Source organism: Pipistrellus kuhlii, unplaced genomic scaffold (assembly GCF_014108245.1).
Source record: "Pipistrellus kuhlii isolate mPipKuh1 unplaced genomic scaffold, mPipKuh1.p scaffold_m20_p_2, whole genome shotgun sequence".
Classification (NCBI taxonomy): Eukaryota; Metazoa; Chordata; class Mammalia; order Chiroptera; family Vespertilionidae; genus Pipistrellus; species Pipistrellus kuhlii.
In genome coordinates, this window is record NW_023425515.1 from 59,046,982 (window position 1) to 59,070,046 (window position 23,065).

The 23,065-nt window shown below is 42.5% G+C and overlaps 1 protein-coding gene across 2 annotated transcripts in view; it reads right to left on the reverse strand.

The window, feature by feature from the left end:
- SIDT1 (SID1 transmembrane family member 1) overlaps nt 1–14,700 on the reverse strand; it is an 87,872-nt gene extending 73,172 nt beyond the window's left edge. Inside the window, exon 1 of one of the 2 annotated variants that reach the window (XM_036446126.2) lies at nt 14,258–14,700. In XM_036446126.2, coding sequence (XP_036302019.1) covers nt 14,258–14,467 — 210 coding nt within the window. In that variant the 5' untranslated portion in view covers nt 14,468–14,700. The remainder of the gene's footprint in view (nt 1–14,257) is intronic. The other variant, XM_036446127.2, reaches the window with a different exon arrangement.
- Nucleotides 14,701–23,065: the final 8,365 nt, after the last annotated feature.

Sequence of the window (23,065 nt, forward strand, 5' to 3'; positions counted from 1 at the left end):
ATATTTCTTTAGTAAAATTTGCAATGTGGAAATAAACACCAAATTCAAGATAATGCTTTTCAAAAGTTTGAAGGATCTGAGGACAAGACTGTGCCTTTCCTTCACCATCAGCTGATCTCCAGCTTGTACCCACATGCCATGACTCTTCGTGCAGAGTGGAGGCTGGCCTGCTGGGGGTAAAGGCAGGCTGTTGTATGACAACAGCTTCCCTTGAGCAAAGTGTCCTTTCTGTTCTGAATCCCTTCCTTATTAGAGGCTAGAAAGTCCTAGTAAATGAAGCATTCCATCCAAAGCTTTTCATAACTACTCCAGGAACTGAGCTGCTACAGTCACAGGTTATGCTTTTATTTAAATACATACACACACACACACACACACACACACACACACACACAAAAACAAACACAACACAAACAAAAACAAACACAAAAAAAACAAACACAAAACAATCCCCCCACCACCAGTTAAGCATTAAAATAATTGCTCTAGTTATTTTTATGACTGTTTAAAATTACTTCTGATTCAGCCTTGAAAAATCATCTTTGTAAACTTAGGCTATAATGAAGAAAGACATGTAGACCTGAATTTTATTTCTGGCACTCACAGCTACTATCTGGGTAATCTTGGAGAAATTATTTAACTTCTCTGGGCCTCAGTTCACTTAAATGTAGAATGGGAGTAGTAACACCCAGACTATCCCCCTCCTGAGTCTGTGAGTAACAGTGTTTTGTGACCTGCAGAACACCAGGCGGAACAGAAAGCAAAACTGTCCCACCCAGGCCATGGAGCTGACTGCTCCCACACTTTCACCAAACAATCAGTATCGACTGTTTGCTATTGGATGGAGACAAACTTAGAGGCCCAATCACCCCTAGCAAAGGAAAAGGTTATCCTTTCCATCTCACATAGGATATTAATTTCCTCCCACAATTTGGCTTCCAACTTTCCTGGAACAGCTCATCCATCTCATTAAAAACAGTAAAACTACTGGTTTGGCTCAATGAACAGAGTGTTGGCCTGTGGTCTGAAGGGTCCCAGGTTCGATTCTGGTCAAGGGCACATGCCCACTCAATGATTCTTTCTCATCACTGATGTTTCTCTCTCTCTCTCTCTCTCTCTCTCTCTCTCTCTCTCTCTCTCTCTCTCTCTCTCTCTCTCTCTCTCTCTCTCTCTCTCTCTCTCTCTCCCTCTCTCTCTCTCTCTTTCTCTCTCCCTTCCTCTCTGAAATCGATAAAAACACATTAAAAATAAAATAAATGGCATTTTCATTTTTTAAAAAAGAGCAGTTTACCCTTTGGGAGCTATTTATTCACTATACTTTTAGATTCTCAGCATTTTGTATTCAGAGAGCTTTTCTAGGAAGCATACTTTGCAAGACTTCATCTTACAAATTTCATTATGACAACAATATCGAGACACAAATATATTAATATAAACTTTCCTCTTTGGCTTTATGATCTTAACTTTATGTTGAATATTCCAATTCCAACAAAAGCATGGGAAATATTGAAGGGAGGTGCAATAATTGGCAGACCAGGAATACATAACGATATCCAGTCTCAATTCTAGTTCCTTTAGGATGAACTTTGTTCATTCAACAAATATTTGACCGCCCCGCCTGTGTCAGGCATTGTTCTACATGCAGGAGATGTGTCACAAAGTAGTGTGGACATAGCCACTGCCCTATTGAGGTCACAGGCTTATACATGAATGCTAAGTCAACAAGCCATCACATTAACATCTGAGTTCCAGTGGAAGTGAAGGGCATAGGCTTTCAGGAGAAGTATTTACCTAAAGGGTAAGTAGGAATTAACACACACACACACACACACACACACACACACACACACACACAGTGGGACAGAGAAAGCAATATCCAAATAAAGGGAACTTAGTGTAGTAGACCTAAGGAAGGAGGGAGAGAGGAGAATAAAGGAGAGAGAGAGAAGGCTGAGGAAATTTGAAGGATTAGGAGAAAACCTATCTCTCCGAATACAAGGTGCATGAAGGGCCATGATAGACTTGAAGAGTCTTATAAGTCACTCTGGGGAGGTTGGCATTTACTCTTAAGGGCAATAGAAAGCCACTGGAAGCTTTTAAGTGCCACCACCCCATTGCCATGACCATTCCTGGAAACCCAGTGTTGCCTCTGTTGCTGTTGAACAGCAGCTCTCCTGCATCATGGGGTCCCCGGGCAATGCCTCGGGAAAGCAGATGTAGACCACACACCCATGCCTGAAGCTGGGGATGTAGAGAAGATATGAAAATAGATGCCTCTTTGTTTTACAGTAGAAGTGGCTCTACCTCCAGTGGAGACTCATGAAATGAGGCATTCCCCCAAACATAGAGGAATGGGATTCAGATGTTGGGCAGTCAAAATATGGCCAACTTTTACTTCACATGGAACCCCTTTACATGTAACACAAGACTATCCTATAGCAGAAGTGTTCCACGGAACACACTTTGGGAAATGCTGTCTTAGTTTTCATAAGAACTGATGTCAAATTAAGTATGTCCTGAAGACATGTTACCCTGATCTTACCACTCTATACTCATAAAACATATGGACTGTACAATCCAATTTAGCACTCAATGACATCATATTTTCATGATTTGAAATATTTGTTCATTGTTCCATGTATTTGCTTTGATAAAATCTCCTTCAGGATTTTATCTGTGATATATTCAAAATCAAGCATGTGTTGAATGCTTAACACATACACTACAAAATTTACTGTTTCTATATGAGTGGAGATAGTCCAGCTAAGTTTGTAGTTTTCAATGAGTACTAGAAAACACCCCCAGGATGTCAGAGAAGTGGGTGTTCTGAATTCTTCAACATTATTTCCACAACATTTTTTCTCTACATTTGTTTGCTTCTTGTGGGACCCACACTATGTACAATAGATGTCAACACTTCTCCTTAGGCCCTCCCAATTTCTTTTTTGTTGTTGTTTCTATTCTGCATAAAAGTAGATCTGCAATCTGATTCTCAAGTTCCATAATCCATTGTTCATGCTAATGTCCAACCGTCTGCTGAGGTCTTTACATAAAAATATTATTTTCAAAATCTGGGATTTCCTATAGATTTCATCTCTATAATTGTAACCTGCTTCATTTTAACAATCTCCTTTTATCCATATCTTTTTGAGGAAACTCACTTTGCTCACTTTAAAGGCTTGTTCTTTCTATTTATTAATTCTGCTGCGTCTTGTTAAGGTTGTTCAGTCTCTCAGGTAAGTTCCTCCTGCAGATCTGTTATTTCTCCTGTGAGTTCCTCGGGCATCAGCTATCTGGGGTAGCATGGAGAAGCCCCAAGGGAGGGGCTCAATGTGAGGAGAGTTCAGAGTACCAAGATTAAAATGGAAAACCCCTCAGGATAGAGGGCCTCCTATCTTTACAGGACCCTTCCCCCCCCTGCACCTCCAGCTTCCATTGTAATCTGTTGGCTTCACCTTGTGAAGGGGGCAATGGGGAAGGAGAGAATGCTTAGAGTCAGCAAGTCAACCCACACAGCAATCATCCTGCTGCACTCCAGCCAGTCTCCACAGAAGTCATCCCTGATGAGGCAGGGCAGGTGGCATCTACCTACGCCAGACTGAGGGAGGCAAAAAAAGTAAAGAGAAAGCTCTTCCTCAACCTAGTTCCTACCCAGGACCTCTTAAACTGTGCGCTGACACTTGACTCTCACTCCAAGAACTAACCATTTTCTGTCTCTCCAGAGTTTCTCAGTTTTCTCAGTTTTTCATTGATACCTCTGTCCCACTGACGTCCCTAAATCTTTAGGCCTCTCCAGGAGTCGTTTCTGAGAGAGAGCAAGGGGTTGGTGCTGAGTCTTCTGTGGGTGATTTATTTTTTCTTTTTTATCTTTCCTGTCTTCTTCTACCTCCTACTTATACTATTTCTCTCATGAAGGGGTTGAAGAAGGAAAAAGAATTGTTTTATGGTTTGAGGCAGAGGTCAGGATCCATTCCCTAGATTTTATTTTTATGCTGAGTGATTGCTGCAGGCAAGCCTCCTGTAGAGCTATTCTGAGACCTCTTTAATTACCATTCTGAAGATGGAAAAACACTAGAAAATTATTGTTATGATTGTTAGAGTTATTATCTGACACTTTGCAGCTATTTATTTCTGGAGTGTTATTTATTTCCAGTCTGGTACCATTTATAATTTAAATAAGTATTTGACAGATAAAAATGTTGCCTTAAGGAAACTGCTTTCTAAATTAGTCAAAACATCTACAAACATCTTCACCTTCAAACTCTTTAAAAAAAAAAAAAATATATATATATATATACATATATATATATATATATATATATATATATATATATATATATATAATTGATTTTTTACAGAGAGGAAGAGAGAGGAATGGAGAGTTAGAAACATCGATGAGAGAGAGAAATCAATCAGCTGCCTCTTGCACAACCCCTACTGGGGATGTGCCCACAACCAAGGTACATGCCCTTGACCGGAATCAAACCCGGGACCTTTCAGTCCACAGACCGATGCTCTATCCACTGAGCCAAACCAGTTTCGGCAACCTTCAAACTCTTTAAGAAAAATTCTTGAGATAGCAGAAGAGTCCTCAGGAAAGGTCAAATTTACAGACAAAAACCATTACTAATCAATCACAGAGTGAACTTTGTGGCTGAGAAGATTACTTGAATTCTCTGTTCTTAGACTGGATGTACCTCTTTATTTTTTATTTATTTATTTATCTATTTTTATTTAATAAATCTTTATTGTCCAGATTATTACAACTGTTCCTCTTCCCCCCCCCCCCCCATAGCTCATCTCCACCAGTTCCCACTCCACCCTCTGCCCTTACCCCCCCTCCACCGTCCTCATCCATAGGTGTACGATTTTTGTCCTGTCTCTTCCCAACCCCCCACACCCCTTTCCCCCTGAGAATTGCCAGTCTACTCCCATTCTATGCTGGGTTGAATAATCTTGATTGTAGGCCCTTGCTTTTCATCACATGGAACATTTTCTGCCAATGTCTTCTAGCCTGCAAAATGTCTGTTGAAAAATCAGCTGATAGTCTTATGGTAGCTCTCTTGTAGTAAGTAATTATCTTTCTCTTGCTGCTTTTAAGATTCTCTTTGTGTCTTTAACCTTTACCATTTTAACTATGATGTATCTTGCCATAGACCTCTTTGGATTCATCTTGTTTGTGACTCTGGGCACTTCCTAAACTTGTGTGTCTTCTTCTTTTACCAGGTTAAGGAAGTTTTCAGCCATTATTTCTTCAAGAAGGTTCTCCATTCCTTTAGTTCTCTCTTCTCCTTCTGTTACCCCCATAATACGGATGCTGTTATGCTTCATGTTGTCCCAGTGGTCCCTTAGACTATACTTACTTTTAAAAATTCTTTCTTTCTTTATTTTTTTTTGCTTTAATTGGGTGTTTTCCTCTAGCTTGTCTTCCAAATCACTGATTTGGTCTTCTGCTTTACCTAGGCTACTATTGATTTCTTTTAATTTATTCTTCATTTCAGATATTATATTCTTCATTTATGACTGATTTTTAATGATGTCCTTTTTAAAAATATATATTTTTATTAATTTCAGAGAAGAAGGGAGAGGAAGAGAGAGAGAGAAACATCAATGATGAGAGAGAATCATTGACCATTTCCATCCTGCACACACCCTACAGGGTATTGAGCCCACAACTCAGACATGTGTGCCTGACCGGAATCAGACTTGAGACTCTTCAGTCCACAGGCAGACACTCTATCCACTGAGCCAACCCAGCTAGGGCTCTATGCCCATATATATATATGTGTGTGTGTGTGTGTGTGTGTATATATATATATATATATATATTTTTTTTAATTGATTTTCCACAGAGAGAAAGGGAGAGGGATAGAGCTAGAAACATCGATGAGAGAGAAACATTGACCAGCCGCTTCCTGCACATCCCCCACTGAGGATGTGCCTGCAACCAAGGTACATGTCCTTGACCGGAATCGAACCTGGGACCTCTCAGTCCACAGACCGACACTCTATCCATTGAGCCAAACCGGTTTCAGCTCTATGCCCTTTTTTATGCTTGTTATCTACACTGAGTGGCCAGATTTTTATGATCTCTGAATGCATAATAATCTGGCCACTCAGTGTGTGTGTGTGTGTGTGTGTGTGTGTGTGTGTGTGTGTATTAGAGGCCCAGTGCATGAATTCGTGCATGGGTGGGGTCTGGCCAGCTTGGCCAGGGGGAGGGGACATGGGCAGTTGGCTGGCCTGCCTGCTAGTCCAACTCCTAGTCAAGGGGATAATTTGCATATTAGCCTTTTTTTATATAGGCTATACACTGAGTGGCCAGATTATTATGTGTTCAGACATCATAATAATCTGGCCACTCAGTGTATTTGTTGTAGTTCTCTCTAAGTATCTTGGACATCCTTATAACCACTGTTTTCAACTCTATATCTAATAGCTTGCTTCCTTCCATTTCATGTACTTACTTTTTCTGGGGTTCCTCCTGTTCTTTCATTTGGGTCATGTTTCTTTGTCTCCAATTTTGCCTGCCTATCTGTATTTGTTTCTGTGTATAAAATAGTCTTGGTAGTATGGCCTTATGTAGTAGGTATCTTGTGGGGTTTGTGGTACAGTCTCCCTGATCACCTGAGACAGGTGCTACAAAAATGTCCGTTGTGCCAATTATGTGAGCCCTCCTGTTATAGTTGAGTCTTGATTGCTGTCAGCCCATGCATGGGGGAAGGTTGCTCCTCTAGCTGGCTACAATGTATGCATCACTGTATAGGATGGCTCTCGCTATAATTTTTTCTTTAAAGTAATCCCTAAAAGCAGTTTATGTTTATCTTAATTTTATTTTTTAATTTCCCTCCTTCCATCCATCCATCCATCCATCTATCCATTCCTCTCCCTTTGGACAAGCATAAGCTCTTTTTCTTTATATATAGGTTTGTTTCTGTTTTGTTTTTTACTTATTCTGTGTTTTGATTTTTTTTAAAATTTTGCATATAAATTAAATCATAATGGTATTTATCTTTTTCTATCTGATTTCTTTCACTTAGCATAATACCCTCAAGGTCCATCCATGTTGTCACAAATGGCAATATTTATTCTTTTTTATTGTATATCCATGTACCATATTTTAGAATGTATGTTTTTATTGGTTTTAGAAAGAAAGGAAGGGAGAGCAGGAGATAGAAACACCAATGAGAGAGAAACACCCATTGGCTACCTCCGACTAGGGATTGAGCTCACCACCCAGGCATGTGACCTGACTAGGAATTAAACCAACATCCTCTTGGTGAATGAGATGAGGCTCAACCAATTCAGCAACACCAGCTGGACCATATGCCACATTTTTATCCATTCATCTGTCGATGGACACATAGATTGCTTACATATTGTGGCTATTGTAAATAATGCTGCAGTGAACATAGGGGTGCATTTATCTTTTTTAATTAGTGTTTTTGTATTCTTTGCATAAATGCCCAGAAGTGGTATTGCTGAGTATTATTGCAGCTCCATTTTTAATGTTTTGAGGACTCCCCATATTGTTTTCCAGCTATTGCTATAATCCCCTGCAATTTAGTTTCCCTTGGTTCCCAATTGTAGTCTGAATCTGGTAACTCAGATTTGGGAGATACCTAAATCCTACTAATGAATTATTCTTCTGCTCACATTAGGTGACTAACTTCTGTTGCTTTCAGCTAAAAATCTTGCCAGACCCCACATTCTCTTTTCTTCTCTATTTCACTCATATCCCACAGCTATCTTGGAGCTTCACTGTTCACAGACTTCCTCAAACCACCTCTGAACACCCAGACTTCATCCTGTGGCCTCACTCCTTTCCCCTACTTTTAATCTCTTTATTCCTCAGGTAAACATTATCTTTCTCTTAAAAAGCTGTAATTCCTGCTGAAACGGGTTTGGCTCAGTGGATAGAGCACTGGCCTGTGGACTGAAAGGTCCCAGGTTCAATTCCGGTCAAGGGCATGTACATTGCTTGTGGGCACATCCCCAGTAGGGGGTGTGCAGGAGGCAGCTTCTCTCTTATTGATGTTTCTAACTCTCTATCCCTCTCCCTCTCTGTAAAAAATCAATAAAATATGTTTAAAAAAAAAAAAAAGCTATAATTCCTCCACTCTGGTGATGATGGCAAGGTGGGAGAGGGAGAGGGCAAGTACAAAATTCCATTTTGCAAACATTGGGGAGGCTAAAATAAAACTGCACATTTACATATTAATTTTGGGGAGCATAACACATGCTTCCAGTTAGGTTAATTACTAAAAGAGTGTGAGTCACTTTGTCCACAAAGGGCAGTTAAGTCTAGAGGTACAGAAACAGTCAGTTATTCCTGTTTTCGATGGCTTATCTTCATGGCTGTTTAGTGGGGATCTGGAAATACCAGTTCTCAGGATTAATACTGTCCTGGAGTAACTTATAGGCTTGCTGCGTGGGTCTCCAAGCTGCCCTGTTTCTGGCACAAAGAAGGAACCCAGCGCTGATAAAAACGAAGGACAAAAGCGATGAAGATTGACCCTTTTGGTCCACAGGGATGCAGAGTAAGATCATGTTTGGTGGGTGGCTGTGGCTCTGTGAAACACTGCAGAAAATCTGCCAACTTCTCAGTTTTACTTAGTGTCAACCCTGCCTGCTGACTTACATAGACAAATGGAGGCCTGGACAAACACACACAATACTGCAATACTAAAAATTCTTAAAAACTCAACAATACAGAAACAAAGAATGCAATTTAAAAATGGACAAAGAATCTGAACAGATATTTCACCAAAGAAGATGTATGGATAGCAAATAAGCTGATGAAAAGATACTCAACAGCATATGCCATCAGGACACTAAAAATCTTGAGATATCACACTACACCTATCAGAATAGCTAGAATCTAAAGTACTGACAATATCAGATGCAAGTGAGGATATGGAGCAACAGGGACTCCCATTCACTGCTGGCGGGAATGCAGCATGGTTCAGTCACGTCGGAAGACAAGATTGGCAGTTCCTTATAAAAAGAAACCTACTCTTAGCATGTGATCCAGAAATTTAGCCCCTTGGTATTTACTCCACACAAAAATCTGCATGCAAATGTTTACCACAGCCTTATTGCTCTTTCTTTCTGCCTATCCAAGTTCTGCTTACCTAATACCACCTTTTCAAATCTCATTACCTCCAACAAAGCTATCTGTGGAATGAATGACTTCTCTAAAGTCTTGTAGTACTTGGAGAAGTGTTATCTAATAAAGAGATAAAATGAGTCTAACATACTTTTCAATTTTCTAGTAGTTACATTAAAAAAGTAAAACAGGTTAAGTGAATTCTATTATGTATTTATTTAATCAAATATATCCAGTATATAATACACAATCAATAAAAATATTAATGATAGCCAAAACCGGTTTGGCTCAGTGGATAGAGCGTCGGCCTGCGGACTGAAGGGTCCCAGGTTCGATTCTGGTCAAGGGCATGTACCTTGGTTGCAGGCGCATCCCCGGTGGGGAGTGTGCAAGAGGCAGCTGGTCGATGTTTCTCTCTCATCAATGTTTCTAACTCTCTATCCCTCTCTGTTCCTCTCTGTAAAAAATCAATAAAATATATTAAAAAATATTAATGATACATTTTATGTTATTTTTTCCTTTTGTCTTCAAAATCTAGTGCGTATGATACATTTATAGTACAACTCATTTTTTGACTAGCTACAGTTCCAATGCTCCATAGCCACATGTGGATAGTGGCTACCATATTGGACAGCACATACCTACAGAATTCATTATAAAATTTAGCACAAGGTTATCATCTAGGCAGGCAGAAGATGGGTGCTCCGTAAAGATCATAATTGAAGTATGGTCAGCCCGTGACACCCTTATGATAGTTGACACTCCATTTTCAGAACCACAGAGAAAAATGTGGGAGGTGACTTCCATAGGCTGAAGGTTTGCATTCCCCCCTCACCCCAATCATAACTTGAAGCCTAATCCCCAGTGTGATAGTATTTGGAGATTGGGCCTTAGGAATGTGATTAGATCACGAGGTTGGAGCCCTCATGATGAGATTAGTGCCTTCATAAGAAGAGACGGGAGAGAGCTTGCTTCTCTCTGCTCTTCGGGCCAGGTGCAGACACAGACAGAAGGCACTGTTTATATGCCAGGGGGCCAGTTCTCACCAGATTTCTCATCTGCTGACACTTGGGTCTCAGACTTCCCAGCCTCTGAAACTGTTAGAAATATTTTTCTAAGGCACCCAGACCATGGTATTCTGCTCTAACAGCCTGAGCTGGCAGAGACAGTAACCAGTCACCCAGATAATGTGCTAATGGGACCATTCGCTCCTCACAAACAAGCACCAGGCAGCTCAGTACCGCAGTACCGAGAACACAGGGAGAGCACCAGCGAGGCCAGAACTGAGGCTAGTGCATATGTGGGGAGAGGTTTGGGATGGGAATGGGGGGATGAGAACAATTATGTGATACCATAATCAATAAAGAAATTTTAAAAAGTTAAAAAAATATTAAAAAGTCTTAACTTCTTCTGCATAACTATTCACGTTCATAGCTAGAAGATACCATTGTTCATGAGAACTGGGTGGGCTTTTGAATCTGGATCCAAGAGACTGGTATAACTGGTTTAGATACATGACTGATGATTGATCATACTAAAGCCAGCATTGTTCCTTTGGCATAGAAAAGCATATGTCATTAAAAGACAAATGCCTCAGTGTAATAAACAAAATAATTTCCAGGGAAACATTTCAAATTAAAAAAATTCTATGGCGAACACCGAATTCTGTTTCTGAAAGTTTCAGAAAACCATCTTGTTGCACAGTGGGTAGATTTTTATTTAAAGACTCAAATATAAACATCTAATTATTGCCAGCTCCTGTCTTATAAAGTATTCTCAATTCCAAAAAAACCTGCTTTTGTGCCCTCTGTCCTAGTCAATCATATCCCTGGTGACGTTCTCAGCCAGGTGATTTCCTCCCGGTTTTGTTCCAGCCCTGTGGTTTTAGAACACTGTGTGTGCCACAGTGAAGCCCTAGTCCTCTGAAAGGGGAAAGGAAATGAATCAGGATCTTGCCTAACCTGTGTCTTCAATCATTATTTTCATTATTCTTCTTTAAGCCAATCACTCGGTTCTTTCGGTGATTTTTTTTTTAAATGGCAACTTCTTATTTACATTACTGTCTGCCTAGAAGGCATGTGAGACTTTTCCTGGTACTGAGCTCAGCTAATTAGCACGACATACACTTGGCTGAACAGGTCTCCAGAACAGCAGTTTGGTATGGGAGATGCAGAGGCTGACGGGCAAGATTAGGAGGGAAGGCTCCCAAGGTAGCTTCCTCTCTCTACCAAAGCCTAAATTCAGAAGAGCCTTTCTCCTCCACGCTGAAGGAGAAACAATGGCAAATATAACAATGTTCGAAGAGAAAAGGAAAAAGATGAATACGCTATATATTTTAATATTATTTATATTAATATATACATATATATTATTATTTATTTCTTTCTTTCTTTCTTTCTTTCTTTCTTTCTTTCTTTCTTTCTTTCTTTCTTTCTTTCTTTCTTTCTTTCTTTCTAAACCAAATTCTTTGTTGCACTGAAGAGAGGGGTAGGTGGGAAATGACCCCTTCAGGGGAAGGAGCCCTCACTGGGACTTGCTCAGGTTAAAGGACACGTCATTTCCAAGCTCATACTTTTGGGTTTATAGACCTTTATTCAGCTGAGCCCATTGGTGAGTTTGGGTTTGGTGATGGAGGCAAAACTGTTTGATATGAGATAGTAACAAAAATGTAGAGAGTGGGAAGTCAGCATTTGGGATGGGGAGTGTCCAGAAAGATGGTGATAAGCCAGGGCCCCCAAAATAGTGCCCCCATCTTGAGATTTCCCCGAGGGCAATAGCTGACAAATTGTTATGACTTTGCCTAGATTTCTGATTTAATCTATTGATATCACCTATCCTGTGGTGTTCTGCAATTTCCTTACGTTAGTCCAAATCTTCAGTAAAATTCTGCTAAATCCAAACAGCATCATATTCATGGTATGGGCTGCTGGTACTCAGCATGGGGCCAAAAGGATCAAAAAGAGAGGAGGCTGTTAGGAGAAACTGAGTAATGGTTGGACAAACAGGTCAGAAAAATGCCATCTCTGGAGAAATCAACAGAAAGACTGACTGGAGGCAGAGGAGGGTCACTTCCCAAAGTAAGCGAGTGGAGAGGTTCACTGTCTTACTTGGACATTGGAGAGAGAGATCTCAGAAAGCTGTAAGATGTGAGAACATCTGGTTCATATTACTGCTTACTGGCATTAAAGTACTTGAGTTACCTGTCAGTCCCATGGTCCCCACCTGTATTTCTGACTAGTAAAATTTTAGGGACTGCTGGGATAACTCACTTTTTATTGTATTATGCAAAGATATTTTTAAAAACTATTATAATCATTGACATTGTTTCATAAAATAAAGGGCACTTTAACACACAGGCAAAACAGAAAGGGCATAATCGTAGAAAAAATTCTTAAGAATTTTGTTCTTCATGAAAATTTTTTGTTTTTATCTGAAATGATCTTATGCTTTCAACCTAGTAAAGCACTACATAGTTTATTTAGCTTCAGCTTATAGAGTCCTTAAATCTTTCTTCACTTATTTCTTCTTCTTTTTTTCTTTCAAAGACATTGATAAACCTCTTATGTGCCAAGCACTGTGCTAGGTACTGGGGTTCAGAGATTAACACTATTCTGCCCTTATCCTCAATATCGAATGGTTTTCAATCAGGTGACCTCAACTGCAAACTGTAGTGAAGTAGAGGAACTACACCTGTGCTGTAGTGAAGTAGAGGAACTGGCAGAATACTAATGGCAAAAAGGCCAACAGTTAGAAAGCAGTCACCCTGTCTCTCAGCAGAAGTGCTAGAAACACTAAGCCTGATGTTAGGAGTTACTTTGCACAGATTACTTGAGTTTTGTTACCAGTGATTTAGGAGGATACTGGCAGTACACCCCAGAGGTCAGGGAGTTTTTTAGACTTTGATTTGTTCTGAATCAATCACAGGGCTAGGAGCACACTCCTTATCTGTGATACGTCAGCTGGTCCGTACCACACACTGGACAGAAAGAGGTCACTTACTGGGGTTTGGAGACTAAAAACTGCCCCTTCCCACTGGTCTATAACGGAGTGGCTCTGCACACAGCCAGCCTGCTCACTTCAGGACACACCAGGGGAAGGTCAGAGGAGGACAGGACAGGGTGAGGGCTGTGCTGCTACGGCAACCACGCCTTAGGCTGTAGTGACAGAGGGGAGATGGAGCACTTGCTCAATACACACAGCGGGAGATGTCAGCTCAAGTACTACCCCAAGTTACTGGGTAAGTGAGCGTTACAGAGGGAGTCATATCAGGGCATCCCAATAATCAGTTCCTGAATTTTCCGGGGAATAGTCACACACACACACACACACACACACACACACACTTATGTGGGATGAAGATCCAGAGACAGATACAATGGGGGTTTTTCTCTTTTCTCTGTACCATTAAAGGGAAACATCAAGCTATGTTTTTCTTATATTATATAACCAGCATATATGTGTCAAAGGGATAGCTCCTGGAAGTCATTTCCCTCGCCTCCCTCCGTTCTTGTCAGAGACAGGTCTAACATTTCCCCCCAATTATCCATCCCTATTTAAAACCACCATCTCCACAGACAGGAGCACGGCTGCAGTTCCAACCTCTCCCGCCGGGTCTGCCGGCCTCTCAGGAGCACGGACCTGTGACTGAACGCACAGGGGTTCTGCAGCTTGCGTCCATGCTCACACATTCCCGTTTCAGATTCTAAGCAGCAGCTTCCACCCCAATGCGCCAAGAGACAGAAAAGGGTCTGGCGGAACCATCCCACGGGAAAGAGTTTCCTTCCCCGCAGGAGATTAGGACCAGCGTTGCGGCCCTTGCCCTCCGCGACCCTAGACATCGAGACTTCCCTAGAGAGAGGTCCGGTAGGCGGGCAGGACCCGCAGACCGTGGGGCGGAGAACCAGGGCTTTCCTTGGAAGGCTCAGAAATGCCAGAGGCCAGGCCAGGGGAGGCAGGAGAGGAAGGGAGTTGTCCCCAAGGCCGGTCGCGGAGATCGGTGATGGATGTGAATGAGACAGGGAGCTAGGGCCCCCAGTCCCCGAGGTCTCCCTCCCGAGGTCGCTGCGCAAAGGACCCACAGCGACGACGGGGCGCCCGGGTCTGGCAAGTTCCTGGGAGCTGAGCGAGGGAAGGAAGCGGGCGCCTTACCTGGCCGGGCTGGCTGGTGTAGGAGAAGGAGTAGATGTTCTCGGTGCTCAGGTTCACCACGCCGCTGTAGACGCGGTCGAAGTCGGCCCCCCGGGCCGGGTCGTGGGGGTCGCGGCGCGCCAGGGGGGGCGCGGGGTCCCCGGGAGCCGCTGCCTGCAGGAGCCAGGGCAGCGCGCACAGCAGGGCGAGCCGCAGGCGGCAGCCGGGCATGGTGAGTGGGCGCCGCGCCCGCCGCGCAGGGAGCCGCCCCGGGGGCCGGGCGGGCGCGGGGCCGGTCCTTCCGAAGCGCCCCCCGCCAGGGCCTGGCGCGGGCGGCAGCGATGCCCGGCTCGCCCCGCCTCCGACCAGGACTGGCCACGCGCTGGGCAAGCACCGAGCAGGTGCAGAGGCAGCCGCCCGGGGTCTCCGCGGGAGGTCACGGCCAGGGGTAAGAGGCCGGGAGATAAGCCGGTGGAAGGTTGGGGGGGTGGGGGTGGGCTACAGCTTTTGCTCCCCGGCTTCTTAAGTCAGTGTCCGGCCCCTTTCCTCATTTCTGAGAATCTCCCACTTACCAAACCAGAATTTCAACCGATAGCTTCCCCTTCAACCTCAAAAAAACAAACAAAACAAAACAAAAAAAAAACAACCAACAAAAAAACATCCACTAGTCTTGAAGAGTCAACCTGACCAGCCACTGAGCAGGCAGCTCAATCCGTTTCAAATAAGCGTGCAACCCTGGCTGCAAGCAAAGAAATAGAAAGCAACAGAGCCTGTCCCCAGAGAGGGTGCACGAGGGCGCCTGGCCAGCCGGCTACCTGCAGGGGACTCCTGCCGCTCTCGGAGGATGGCGATTAACGTTCTCCCTTCTCTCACAGAACCCCTTTCCAGGCACCTGTTTTATTTCCTGATCGCCTCCTGTTCTCCAAGGAAAGCCTCACGTCATCGCCTTCTCTCTAACCATATGGGTATGCAAATATGCACAGTCATTAAAGAAAAAAAAATAGATATGGTTAAGAGGACAATTTCTACCACCACCTGATGCCTGGTCCCGGAAGTTGCCAAGGGTGACTCAGAGTAACTAGATTTATGCAGAAGGCATTGCTTCCCACCCTACCTCTTGCCCACCTTACACTTGCTAATGATTTTTTAGATTCTGAAAGAGTCCCTAGGATTCTGTATATTTTTCAAAAGAGAGAGACACACAGCCCATCATTAAAAGGAAAATTTCTGACAAAAAACAGGGGGTTCGATTTAAACAGTTCAAGAGCCAGATAAAGGGTGTGGTGAAAACAGGATCTCTTGGAAGTCTTGGAGAACAGCAAACAGTCACCATTCAAGTGTAGAAGGGGACTCATTGTTTTATTTCAGCTCTAAGGTATTTACAAACTAGAAAAGCATATAATTGGGTTCAACCTGAAGGAACATTAAAAAAAAGAAGACACAAAGAAGGAATTGATCTTGTTCAAAAAGTTAAGATTCCAGCTTAAAATCCTAGCATTTATCATTCAAAGGGAGTTTTTTGTTTGTTTTACCTCATTGACTCCTACAATTTATTAAAACTAAGTGCAATCCATTTGGTATCAAGCTTTATAACTGACAATCAAAAAAAAACAATGCAGACAAGACCGGTTTGGCTCAGTGGATAGAGCGTCAGCCTGCGGACTGCAAGGTCCCGGGTTCGATTCCGGTCAAGGGCATGTACCTTGGTTGCGGGCACATGCACATCCCCAGTAGGGGGTGTGCAAGAGGCAGCTGGTTGATGTTTCTCTCTCATCGACGTTTCTAACTCTCTTTCCCTCTCAATTCCTCTCTGTGTAAAATCAATAAAATATATTAAAAAAAACAAACAAACAATGCTGATGACTCCTTAATAGGGCAATTTTTTACTTTTTTGTTTTTAAAAAATATATTTTATTGATTTTTTTTTTCAGACAAGAATGGAGAGGGATAGAAAGTTAGAAACATCAGTGAGAAACATCAATCAGCTGCCTCCTGCACACTCTCTACTGGGGATGTGCCCGCAACCAAGGTGCATGCCCTTAAAAGGAATGGAACCTGGGACCTTTCAGTCTGCAGGCCGATGCTCTATCCACTGAGCCAAACTGGTTAAGGCCAATTTTTTACTTTAAAAAAATGTTCTTGAAAATGTGTGCCATAAGGACCAAAATACTAAATCAATGAAGAATAGTCCAGAGGTTAAAGTTTAAAACATAGCTCACTGCTTTTAAAAAACATAACATGATAACTTCATTTGGAGTTTGAATGACTTCAAACTGCTGTATTTAAAATGTCTATGGGGAGACAACCAAGATGGCGGCACAGGGCAGACACCCGAATGCAGCCTACCACAACAAGTTTGAATTTAGAACTGAAAAACGGGGGAAACATCACCCTGAAGCGCCGGACGGCTGGCTGAAGGGAGGCTCTACCATCTGCGAAGGAGAGAGAAGGCACGCTGAACCTCAGGAACTGTGAAGGTACGGAAAACTGTGCGCGCGAAAAAGCGGCGGCAGAGTTCACTGCCGGCTGGCTTGCGGAGCGTGGAGAGGGCGGGCTGAGTTTGCTACCGGCTTACTCCCTGCGCGCGGAGAGGGCAGACAGCTAATGCGCGGCTGGCTTTCTTGTTCAGGAGGAAAACAAAACCACCCTATTGCGCTGACAGAGGCCAGTCTGTCAGGCAGTGGGCAGAGATCTCTCGGAGGTGTGTGAAGCCAGCGGCCATTACTGCGGGACTCAGAAACCAGGCCCTCATAGGGATGGGCTGAATAAAGCTTGTCTGCACCACCCGAGACTACGCCCCATCCAAGCAGAGCACAGAGGCCCTTCCAGTGGCTAGCTTCCTCATTCGCTGCCAATAGGACTCTCCTAGGGAGGGGCAGACAGGAATCTAAAGCTTGTCTGCACCTATACCAAAGAGGTACGTGCGCCTACAACCAATTGTGCTGGATTCAACAAAGCTTGTCTTTGCCAGCCTGAGACTCTGCCCATCCAAGCAGAATACAGAAACCCTCCTAGCTGAGACACTTCTGATCCTCATAGCCAATTGGCTTGGAGATCAACGCTTCCCAGTGATACCAACAACAAGCAAGGGTTAACAACAAGACTGCCCACCCATCCCACAAAGGGCTACACCAAGACTGTCCACCTCAGGTAACTGGGAGGCTGACTCACTGAACCATATAGGACACCTTAGCACACAAAGCCACCCTACCAACTCAGGGAAGCTGTGAAAATGCCAAGGCAAGGAATTAGATCACAAACAAAAGAAATGGAGGAAAAGAAGAGACTGGATATAGAGTTCAAAACCACGCTTATAAGATTTTTTAAGAATTTCCTAGAAAAGGTCGATAAGACCTATGAGGAGATGAAAAGGGATCAACAAGAACTAATAAGGGATCAACAAGAACTAATAAGGGATCAACAAGAAATAAAGAATACATTGTCTGAATTAAAAAATATTATACAGAGTCCTAAAAACAAAAAGGAAGATTGCAAGAATCAAGTCAAAGATTTGGAACACAAAGAGCCAGAAGATACTCCTCCACAGAAGCAAGAAGTCAAGAGAATCCAGAAAGTTGAAGATGATTTAAGAAACCTCTGGGATAACTTCAAGCAAACCAACATCAGAATTATGGGGGTCCCAGAAGATGAGAGAGAGCAAGATATCGAAAACATACTGAAAGAAATAGTGACAGAAAACTTCCCCCACCTGGTGAAAGAATTAGACTTACAAGTCCAGGAAGCGCACAGAACTCCAAACAAAAGTAATCCAAAGAAGACCATGCCAAGACACATCATAATTAAAATTCCAAGAGCAAAAGACAAAGAGAGAATATTAAAAGCAGCAAGAGCAAAGCAGGTAGTTACCTATAAAGGAGCATCCATACGATTGTCAGCTGATTTCTCAACAGAAACCATATATGCCAGACGAGAATGGCAAGAAATATTCAAGTTAATGAATAGCAAGAACCTACAGCCAAAAATAATCTACCCAGCAAAGCTATCACTCAGAATCGAAGGCCAGATAAAGAGTTTCACTAATAAAAAAAAGCTAAAGGAGTTCATTACCACCAAACCAGAATTATATGAATTGCTGAAGGGGGTTCTTTTAGAAGAGAAAGTAAATAAAGATAAAAACTATGAACAACAAATATGTAACTATCAACACGTGAATCTAAAAACCAAGAAAATTAAAAAAAAATCTTATGAACAATATTAACTGGTGAATATAATAGAATCAGAGGTAAAGAAGGGGAGTGGACTGACGATTCTTGGGAAAAGGGGGAGAGGGTATAGGAAGAGACTGAACATAAACTGTGCACCTATGGATGAGGACAATGGGGGGGTGGGGAAAGGGCAGAGGGTGGGGTGGGAACCTGGTGGAGGGGGAAAAATGAACTTTTGTAATAATATGAACAATAAAGATTTATTAAAAAAAAAAAAAAGAAGATGAACAATGAAACCGCAACCCTTTTATCCTTGAAAGAGACAATGAAAAGGTTGCTAAGGGCTACAGGGAGGGACCAAGTATAGACCTTTACTGGGAAGATGGGTTAAATAAGTATAAGGATTAAAAATATGCAAAGAGCTGTAACCGGTTTGGCTCAATGGATAGAGCGTCGGCTTGGAACCTGAACGGTCCCAGGTTCGATTCTGGTCAAGGGCATGTACCTTGGTTGCGGGCATATCCCCAGTAGAGGGTGTGCAAGAGGCAGCTGATCAATGACTCTCTCTCATCGATGTTTCTAACTCTCTATCTCTCTCCCTTCCTCTCTGTACAAAATCAATAAAATATATTAAAAATAAAATAAAATAAAATAAAATGTCTATGTCTCTTTTTAGAATTTAACATTTAATTATTGAAATTTATGAAACCCTTCAAGGTCAGCTTGCCTAGCCAGTTCAAGCACTCAATAGAGCTGTAGTATTATGGAGTCTTAATCAACATTGGAAGAGAGAAGGAATGGGCTCTTTCACAAGGCAATCCTTTATTTTGGGGCAAATGTCTCATTAGAAAGATATTTTCACATTCTAATTGAAATTTGCCTCTTTCCCACTTACAGGTATGAGTTCTGCCCTCTGGCGCTGTAGGAATAAACCTAATCCTTATTCCACACTACAGCCTTGTAGGTAGTTGAAGAGAGCTGTGGCCCTCAAGGCTTTATCCTACCTTTAAGCAATGCAATTAGAAGCAATTGGACTTGATTATCATAGCACAGACCACCTCTTGGTCCATTTCCCCAGCCATCAGGCAAACAGGGAAAAGAGGGTGGGTGGTGGCAGGGGGTGGGGCCTGCTGCCAGCAGCTGGGGAAGATGGCCCTGATCGCAGGCCAGGCCTAGGGACTGTACCCATGCATGAATTTCATGCACCTGGCCTCTAGTCTATAATAAAAGCATAATATGCTAATTAGACTGGATGTCCTTCTGGACGAAGCCAGGGCAGCAAGGGAAGTCTAGGGCCCGGATGCCTGCCAGCAGCCAGGGGAAGAAAGGGCTACTCTTGCATGAATTTTGTGCATCAGGCCTCTAGTACTATGATATAATCCTAATTCCAGCCCAAATCCATTGAATGACTTAGGTAATTAACCTCCCAGGATTTCAAGATTGCTGTAAGGATAAAAGAGGGAAAGGATGTACTTGAAAGTGTATTGGACTGTTTAAAATAGTTACACAACTAAATATTATTGTTGTAGCACTCCTAGTTCAATAGCTGAAAAGCAAAATCTGAACCATCAGCAGGGTTTTAACAATACCTACAATGCAAAGCTCCCACTGTGAGAGACTGTAAATACAAACAGAGAACAGCCAGACTATATACAACAATAGACCTTTGACCCACAACATTTTGAGGAAATAAACCCAAACAGGACTATTTCGGACTTGGGCAGTGACTGCCAACTTCCGCAGTTTTTGCTCCTGCTTCCAACTCAAGATCAATCAGAGAGAGCCAGTATGCTCCCCAAACCATACACACTCTGCTTCTGGTTAGCGGGCTTCCTGCTTCCCATGCCACCAAGACCTAATCAGAGCATTTCTAAAACACTCTCTTTCCCCCCACTACTACTGTGCAAATGGAACTGTAATATGAAATACACACCAGAGGGACAATTTCTTGGGGTTTCAGAAAAACTGTGTACAGTATTTGTTATCCATGTGTCTGTTTCTGTAGAAACACTTCCTTCTCTACTGTACTTGATGGATACTCCAGATGAAGATCTTAACACTGTACCTGACTCTCTATAGGCTAACATTCCCCTTGACCAAGGGAAAATAATTGGAGTGGAATCTGTTAAAGTTCAGGTAGAGTCTACCAAACTGTTAGCCAAACTTCCCCAATGCTAGATGCTAAAGAAAAGCCTCAGCTCTATAGAAAAGGGCCTTATAGCTAAAGGCCTGTTTATAACCTGCCCTAACACTGGTAACATTCCTGCCCTGCCAGCAAAGAAACCAAATGGACAAGAATATTGATTTGTTCAAGATCTCAGGGATATCAATGCAATTCTTTCCCCCCCCCCCCTTTCCATTAGAATCTAATTCTAAATAGTTCTTCCCCAAACCACCTGCTTCCCTGAAGCAGATTGTGGCTCTGCCTTTCTCTGTGTGCCCCTACACCAGAAAAAAATCAACATCTTTTTGCCTCATTGGAGAGGATAATAATTTATATGGACAGTTAGGCCCAAAAGGTTCACTGAAGCCCCTCCTGTTTTCCTAGATCCTTAATCAAGAATGAAAGCATCCAGCCCTAGCCAGCTTGCTCAGTGGTTAGAGCATTGGTCCTATGGACTGAATGGTCTCAGGTTCAATTATGGCCAAGGGCTCGTATCTTGGTTGCAGGCTCAATCCCTGGTCTGGACAAGGTGTGTGCAAAAGGCAACCAACGGATGCGAGAGAGGTTTCTCTCTGTTTCTCCCCGTCCCTTCCAGTCTCTCTAAAAATTAATGGGGAAAATGTCCTTGGGTGAGGATTAACAAAAATATTTAAAGGCTCCAAATTTCCCTTGTGATTCACTTTTGATATATGATGTGGATGATTTCCTACCTTGTTCAGAGAAGTCTATAAGAAAGATTCCACTTACTTATTCTTAGGCTTTAGCAGAAAAGGGAAATAGAATTTTAAAAAAGATAAATTACAATTTTGCCAAAATGTAGTCCATAATTTGAGGCATGACCTATTTAAGGAGGGAAAAACATTTACTCATGACAGGTTAGAAACTATTCAAACTTACCCTAGACTCCTCAAAAAACTACAATTGAGATGATGTCGAGAGGTCTAACTGAATAGTTCAGACAGTGGGTGCAAATTCTTTTGAGATTGTTATATCTTTCTACAAAATGCTAAATCTTTGGTAAGAACCACTCTTTTAAGAGCCCACATATTAAACAAGTCTTCTATAATCCATAAAAGGCTTTTCAGTGTCTGCTTCCCTAACAACAAAAAACCCTTTTGTCTATTTGAATGTTCTTGGCAAACCTTGGGGTTTGAACTCAACTTCATGGGAACCATTACAATCCTATCGCTATTGTAGCCTCACCCTCGATCAGTTGCAAAGGCTGGTATTCCTTGTCTCAGGGCATTGCCAATGCAAACCGGGTCAATACTATGCTTCTGCTGAATTTATGCTAGGCTCCCTGCTTAACCCTGTGGCTCCCCATGCAGACTTTACTGACTGGGAGCACAAGGAACTTAAGTCAGCCAATTAACCTCTGTTGCCCTCTCCCTCTCATAATACTATTAATTGCTGCAAGGACTTGTACTCTGCTTCTCTTCTGCCCTTACCATAAGAAGGGGAACTCATGATTACCTTACTTCAGTTAGGGAAATTTCTGTACCTGCTCAGCTTTATTAGAGACTGCCAGTGAGAATTTTGACCTAAAATTTTTTGTTAATCTTCACCCAATGATATTTTCCCATTGAGTTTTAGAGAGAGTGGAAGGGAGGGGGAGAGACACACAGAAACATTAATCTGAGAGAGACACATCAATTAGCTGCTTCCTATGCATGTCCTGACCAGGGCCAAGGATTGAGCCTGCAATGGAAGTATGTGCCCTTAACCTGAATTGAACCAGAGACCCTTTGGTCCACTGGCTGATGCTCTATCAAACTGACTAGGGCTTGCTGAGACTGGTTTGGCTCAGTGGATAGAGCGTCGGCCTGCGGACCGAAAGGTCCCAGGTTCGATTCCGGTCAAGGGCATGTACATTGGTTGCGGGCACGTCCCCAGTGGGGGGTGTGCAGGAGGTAGCTGGTCGATGTATCTCTCTCATTGATGTTTCTGGCTTTCTATCTTTCTCCCTTCCTCTCTGTGAAAAATCAATAAAATATATTTTAAAAAAAACCTGACTAGGGCTTAATCTAGTGCTTGCTGATGAATCATATTTCAAAATGGAAACTGGAGGTTCTTAAGCTACTATTAACGCTATCACTAATCTACACTCCCCTTTAAAAGACAGTCCTCTATCTGAAGTAAAATCAGTCCAGATGGCAGAATTTATCACACTTAATAGAGCTTGTCAACTATCCAAGACCAGAGAGTAAACATGCAGGCATGCTCTGGAGTAGTACATGATGCTTTGGAAACAAAAAGGTTTTCTCATTTCTGTTGAAACACCCATCAAAAGTGGCCAAATTCAGGAATTTTTATTTTTTTTAATTTCTAAAAAACATATTTTATTGATTTCCTTACAGAGAGGAAGGGAGAGAGATAGAGAGCTAGAAACGTCGATGAGAGAGAAACATCGACCAGCTGCTTCTTGCACATGCCCTACCGGGGATGTGCCCACAACCAATGTACATGCCCTTGACCAGAATTGAACCTGGGACAGTCTGC